Source organism: Cynoglossus semilaevis, chromosome 9 (assembly GCF_000523025.1).
Source record: "Cynoglossus semilaevis isolate Cse_v1.0 chromosome 9, Cse_v1.0, whole genome shotgun sequence".
Lineage (NCBI taxonomy): Eukaryota > Metazoa > Chordata > Actinopteri > Pleuronectiformes > Cynoglossidae > Cynoglossus > Cynoglossus semilaevis.
In genome coordinates, this window is record NC_024315.1 from 738,502 (window position 1) to 745,968 (window position 7,467).

The 7,467-nt window shown below is 42.9% G+C and overlaps 1 protein-coding gene across 1 annotated transcript in view; it reads right to left on the reverse strand.

The window, feature by feature from the left end:
- LOC103383208 (MORN repeat-containing protein 4-like) overlaps positions 1–7,467 on the reverse strand; it is a 15,847-nt gene that overhangs the window by 4,326 nt on the left and 4,054 nt on the right. The window contains exon 3 of the mRNA XM_008316252.3: positions 2,201–2,315. Coding sequence (XP_008314474.1) covers positions 2,201–2,315 — 115 coding nt within the window. The remainder of the gene's footprint in view (positions 1–2,200; positions 2,316–7,467) is intronic.

Here is a 7,467-nt window from a genome sequence, read left to right on the forward strand (position 1 = left end):
TTTCCACCGCAGCCTTATTTAACACCAAGTCTCATTCCTGTGTTCCGTGTCTCTTGAAGAGAAGATTGATCGACTTCTCTGAGTAACAAACAAACGTCCTCCACCAGGAACCACTTTAGTTCTGCGTCCACCGACTCTAAAGCACCTGAGCCTTGACAAAACAAAGAGAAACGCAGATCCATCTGGTCAGGAATGTTCCCAATGCTGTGGTCCTTAAAACCTCTCTCTGTTTTCTTTTTTTTTTAAATCATTTTAGACCAACAGAATTTCATACATCGACTTATTTTATTATGTTAGGAAAGTTTTATTTTTGACTGAATGGAAAAGTGAAGTAAAAGCCAAAAGGTCGTCGGTCAGAGATGAAGTGATTTTTTTTTTTTCACTGTGAGGTTGGAGCGTTCTTGGCGTTCCAGACTGAAGGTGTTAGCTTTGGTTTGTGGGTTTGATTCTCTCCTTCAGTCTTGTCTGACACAGAACACGAGCAAAAGTGATCAGAGAAATAAACCAAAGAAACTATGTTGAGCGGACGGTTCTGGTCACTGACTGGTCGTTCTGTGACTCTTCAGGGTCGGAGCCTTGGTTTGACCTGCTCTGTTGTCTTGACCGTTGATGTAAGAGTGACCGTCGTCAGCAGGGATTGACTCCTGGTTGTATTTGTTACAGTGGAGAGGCCACAGAATCACATGTTTGTGTCTGTTGTGTTTAATGGCCGCCGCGGCAGTGAAGTGAATCTTAGGCAGAGGAAGAGGAAGAGCGCGTTTGATTCTTTACACAGAGAACAATCAGTGTGTTTATACAAATGGTTGCAGTTTTTCTTTTTTTGTCAAAACACTAGAAGAGCAGAGACAGACTCCATGACTCTGGTCTGTCCACTCAGGCGTCTGATTAACTACAGACATCAAACACTGATGACCATTATTTTCCGTCCCTAACGTGATGAAATCACCTGAACACGAGGTGTGAACCCGGTGAGAAACCCACGGCGCCTCACGTCTCCTGTCAGTGGGAGACGACGTGACATCACAGTCAGAAAGACTGAGGCAGGAATCAGTTCACAGAGGGACAGGAGTCGGGAGGAACATATATTTTTGGAAATAATTGTCTGTCACTCAGACAAATATATGTGACTCGAACTTTTACAATATCTTCAGTATTGCAGTAGTTGTAGTAGCTGAACAGATGTATTTACATTTTTCATCATATAAATACATATATTACATACATATATCTGTGTCTTTATACAGTATGTATATGAATATATATATAGTCTGCACACAGTAGTATATATTTGTATTTATATTTGTTTGTGTGCTAGGCCTGTCAAACAAAACGATTACTTTTTTTTTTTGAAAATCAGATTGACCACGTTAGCTGTGGATTAATCGTGATTATAAGTATGTATGACGATATTGAATATGAAAAAATGTCATGAAAATATATTCAAATATATAAGTGAAATTTGAGTTGGTGGACTTTAGTCATTACCGTCCGTTGACGGCGGCTCAGAGAACGTGTTAAGTGTTTCCTTCAAAAACTTTGCTGAAGTCGTTGTCCTCGACGGTGTTAATCTGTCTACGATTTCCCACAATGCATCTGACAAGTGTGTCAGTCAGACTGTCAACTGTAGACTTACTTACTGCCCTGCACTCAGCCCGGCTGCACGGACACACGCTGAGTGACGGACCTGGAGTTAAAGCCTCCACCAGCGCTGGGGGCGGAGACGGGATTTTTTTTTTTTTTTTGTCAAAGTGACAACAGTACAGTATCATCTGCGTATTGGAGCATCAGTAAAACTGGATGGACGGAGGAGTTAGCCCATATGTAAATATTTTAATCTGATTAATTTCACAAATTAATTCACGCATTCAAGCATTAATCTCATACACAGAAGGAAGAGGCAAAATCCAAGCGTGTCCTCTAATTGGTGACGTCTTTGCTAGCTATTTTAGCTTTTACAACGCACTTTAGACGTATTGTGAAATGAGCAAAGACCTGGTCAAAATGTCTATATATATATATATATATATATATATGACATTTTATATGTTTATATATATATATACATATATATATAGACATTTTCACCAGGTTTCACAGCTTTTCAGTAGCAAGTAAGCTAACGTAGCTAATCACTTTGATTTTGCATTTTGTGGAAAAAGGAAAATAGAAACTACGACAGGAAGTGAAATAGGAAACACACCTGGAGCCGTCAGGGAAGACCAGCATCCCACATCCATTGAAGAGGCCATTTTCAAACTGTCCCGTGTAGCAAGTCCCGTCGATGAAGGTCAGCTGACCTAGGCCATGACGTAAACCTAAAGCGGCGAAAAAATGAAATCAGCCTCGTTAATTGTATGCTAACCATAAATTAAAGGTTGGTTTGTTTGTTTTTTTGAAGACAGACGACTCAGAATTGGTTTTTTTTTAAGACAGATGACTCCGAATTAGCTCCGAAAATAAAAACCCCGGTGATTTTGATTCCCAGCTCAAAGCAGATCTCCACTGTGAACCAAATTAAAAGCCTTGGTTGTCGAGCTCCGTTAATGGAAACTCTCATTTTCATAATAGGTGACAGACTATTAGGAAAAACATTCTCTGTCATATCTCGGCTCCTAAAGATTTTCCCGTGGAGGTGAGACCCAATTTTCCTCCCCTAATCCTTCCTCCCCCGGATTACGGACGACACCGAAGGAGAAAGAAATGAAAGGATTCCCACAACCCTCCATTAGCAGACGCAGCTGGAATTTGGGGAAATGACTAGATACGAGGCACCGTTGGACACCAGCCTGAAGAGGGCCAGGGCGCCGCGGAGCAGCTGTGAGCTAGGCACGGGGTTTAGCGCCAGCTCGCCAGTTGGTATGGAGTCAGTGAAGAGGAGAAGGAACCCTACAGGAGGATTGGGATTTACAGGAGGGGAGGTGGCGGGTGAGGCGGGTGAGTGTGATTCCCCTGCTTGCAGCTAATGGCAAAGTAAATTAGGCAGTCCATCTGTCAGGGCTGCTTAAAGTGCTGCTCCACGCCTAATCTCAGCAGGGTTTTCACAAGAGATTTGGAGAAGAGATTTGGCTGGAACTAAATCTGGAGCTCTGCATTCCATTTTCAGCATTTCAAAACATCCATCTACTGTATGTACGTGTGTGTGTGTGTGTGTGTGTGTGTATATGCAGGAGCCATGCTTGATTAAGTACATGTATGTATATACATATATATATATTTATATCTAGTTACAGAATATATGGGCCAACTGCAGCTTAAATGCTGCTCCACAGGCTGCAGCACCGCTGTCAGCCTGTGGGGGGAAATTTCACAGAGCGACCTCTGAAAAATACAACAATCTGAGGATTGTCGTTGAGGTCACGGTCGCCTCGCCACAAATTACCAACAGCAGCGTCTTCCATTGAAGGATCTTTAGTCGAAGCGTGAATGGCTCTATTGAATGTGTAGGAATAAAGCTTTTTTTTTTTTTCTTCTCCAGACCACTTTGAGGCTAACAGTTTACTTTTTGTTAACGGGATGGATCGTCCGCAGCGCGTGCACCGCACTTTCCACTCTGTCTCTCTGATTTGATCCCCCGCAGACAGATATTAATCCCGAGCTCAGCTCCTTTTGTAGCGCCTAGCCTCCGATCTCGCGTTGGGGTCACGGTCTCCAGCTAATTTGGGTTTAGCTGAATTTGTCCGGCTTTTATGTCAATCAATAGCGGTAATGCATCAATGTTAAATGACCGCACGGGGGAAGTACAGTAGTAAATGGCCTCTCGCTGTTGCCGTGGCCGCCGTGGATCTACCCGACACACTTCCTGTAATCTGATCGGCCCCCGGCTCTTTCTTGGGCCGCTGAATAATTCATGTGACACAGAAGACCTCTGTCCGACATGCACCTCCGTGTTTGTGTGCAAACAGTGACTCGGACGAGGAGCTACGGCGAGCGACAGGCGTCGATCCGTGTTGATGACAAACACAAACACCCCACGGTCGTTCTTCCCACTGCTCCACGGAGCGGCGTCAGCAGAATAACTCCGACTAATCTGGTGTTAATTTGGAGAGAACGTGTGATGACACGTATTTTGGAAATGCCAGAAATTAAATGTGCGTTGGAGAAAAGGTGGCAGCGTTCGTACCCACGAGTGCTTACGCTGTGTTTACACGCAGTTTGTGTGAAGAGAAATTGTTAATTAAGAAGAAACGTATTAATTGCGGGCTATAAAAAATAAAAAAAAAAGAGGAAAGAAAGTTGGTGTGAAAGGGAAACATCAAAAGTAATTAACTTCTTCTTCGCAGAGACAGGTTGTTGTTTTTTTTACCTGAGTTTTTCACGTCAGTGATAATTGACAGTAGTTTTGTAATTGCTGTTTAATTGTGTGTAATTTTAAATTATTTTAAATTAAATCGAAACATGGCTGAAATTACAGAGAGATACCAAGAAAAGAAGTGATTAACAAAAAAAATAAATCTAAATTATCTCTTCCTGCTGCCAATACAGACTGACTTGATTTAAAAAAAAAAAAAAAGTTTAAGTGAAGTATAAAAAAAAATAATTGGACATTTAAATTAAGGTGAAGATCTGCCACAGTGGGAAGTATTTTCTCAGTAATATAACAGTGTTTTTGACTTACATCAGGGGTGTCAAACATATGGCACACGGACCCAAATTTGCCCACTTGTAGTTGCAATCTGGCCCGTTTTAAAAATAAAAAAAAAACACAAACCCAATCATGTTGTAAAATTGTCTTTGTCTCGGTGTCTTTGACACATCAGTGGTTTGTCTGTACATGTGGCTCTCTCTGATGGACCAACCTTGGGGTCGCGACCCCATTTGGGGTCATCTGGAATTCAAATACGGTCGCCTAAAATTCCTTGTAACTGATTTTTTTTTTTAAATGACTGATATTTAACGACTGCATGTGACAGCTGTGGTCACATGACAGAAGTTCGTGGGGTCACAGAGGGTTCAGGCCACAGAAGGTCAACGCATGAATTAGACTGTAGAGAAATGACCACTGACGGAGGAGGTCTGCCATCAGAGCCGTGCATTCATCTCTGTTTTTTGAAGTTGACTTTTTTTATATTAAACAGAATCTCAGGGCGATGAATAAAAACACAAACAAAAAAAACCTGTTCATTTACATTAAACGTAAACAAAAATATAATTATACTTTTTCTTCAGCTTCATTTGAGCAAATGTCAAGGAGAAGAATAGCTCTTCCCTGACCTTTTGAATTTCCAATAAGCACATAGAGTATTTACAGCAAAATAAATATTTGTGGCAGGAACATTAATAAATCAACATCAGGTATGAATACGACCTCACTGAAGGCTGCGGCGTTTTCCAACTCAGACAAACGGTGAACCCTGAGCTCGGCTCAAATAAATGCGCACAAAAGTTCACGCTCGTTGACACAAAGTATTCGTTTCCAGTATGTGAGGATAATCACCTGACCTCGGAGAAGCTCACATCATATCGCTGCCTCTTTTCACCAGAACTGGACAAATATATGCGCACGACTCCAAACAGTTTGGCTGGAAAATAAATTAGATTTTACGGACGAGGTTCAGGACAAAGACAGGGCTGAGGACACTGACTCAGTCCTGGTGTCCTCAGTCGTTAGTCTGCTCGGTCTGTGAAGGCCACGCCGTCTACTGTATAGAATGTTTGTTCACGTCTTTGTCTGTCGTAGCTCGGGTTCAAAGTTCAAAGTACTTTATTTGTCCTACACTTAAAGCCTGCCATGAGTTTATTAGGACGAGGCTGAGAACTTCACCCGGTAAATAGTTCAACTTCCCGTTGCCACAGCAGCAACCGCAGCTTTTAGCGTTAGCTTAGCAGTTAGCATCTCTTCACTGTCACCTGACTTCACCTGCAGCTGTCAATCACCCAAGATTAGTCACGAACCTTCCAGTTCCGTAGACAACACGTACCCCCCCTCCTCCTCCCACCTCATCATATGATAAGGAAAGGAAAATATTAACGTTAAAAATAATTTGCTTTGTATCTTCACCCTCCTGCAATTGCTTCTCACCCGCTGCCCCCCCCACACCCCCACCTACTGTCATATAGTTGCTCAGCCAACAGTGAAATCCTGAGCACTCACTGCTGCCCCCTCCTCTCTGTTGTTCTCACTGCGGGTCTGTCAGCCTGTAGCAGCAGCTCTTATCGTTTTTGAAAAGTCACATGCATAATATTATTGGAGCGATGCTTCGGTGCCTGTGCAAATATTTTGACAATGGAAACCTCGCTGAAAAGCATGAATGGATTCAGGAATATCTACAGTCGACGCCTGAGTGAACGAAAACAGACACCGATACACCAGGGGGCGCACCGTGTATTTCTCACAAATCCATGTTCTAATAACTACATTTAGTATAACGAGTCTGTGGAGGTTCTCAGATGCTAGCTAGACGCTAACTTACTGTGTTCGAGACCGGGTATTCTTTGACCGTCCAATCAAATTACTCAATTTCAACTGCGGGTCAGCTAGAAGGCCAGTTTGATGCGAATCACTGACGCAACTGCCAGTTTGATGCCAACTCTAAATCTGATTGGTTAAACAAACGACGTCATTATCATTATTTTTAGGCAATGAGCGCTAACACTCGCACTACTAATTCTGACGGCCTTAGGGCAGATTTGTTTCAGCCTGGCAACACGTGAGGTCGAAATATGATTGGATAAAAAATACCCTGAGACTACGCGACAGGAAGTAGCGCAACCCCAAGAAAAAAACCCAAAAAACTTAAGAACGAGCATTAATGAATAAAACAGAATAATTTTACAATACTTCATGATAAATATATTGAAATCTAAATTCTGGTTCTGTTCAGACCAGCAGGTTTTTCTACGGTGGCTCCGTGACTTTCTCTGAGCTGCTGCGTACGAACAGACGCAGCACAGGAAACTAGTCGTAGTCGCAGTTTTTTTTTTCTGCGGTCGTGCGGAGACCATATGTTTCACACAGACAACGGTGCCAAACTTCTCTTCTTTGTTTAACCTTGGCCTAAAGGTTGTCCAAGTGTTGTTGTCAACCTGCACATAGTGGTTTGAGGTGGTGTGATATCCACTCTCAGCGGGCCTGCTGGCACCAGATGGCATCCCTGTGTGTGTGTGTGTGTGTGTGTGTGTTCCTGACTTTTACTTTGACACCTTCTCTTTCTACCCGTTTGAAACAATCTGTTTGTGCGTGAGCTCAGGTTCATTTAAAAGCCAAATTCTCCAACTTTAACAACCTCCGTCTCACACCCACTTTTCCCTTCAAGGTGCTGTGAACATATTTCCATTTTTACAGTATCAGGTCTCCTCATCTCCCACTGAGCGAACTCCAAATTCCTTCACTATCGCTCTATTGTCGTCGAAGCGTTTGCCGTTGGCTCGGCTCCATTTGTCGGCAGAGAAAAAACCTTCGCCGCCGCCGCCGACATCTGCTGTTAGTCTCCGTCAGGTACCGATAATAATCGGTGGCTGACCTGGCGG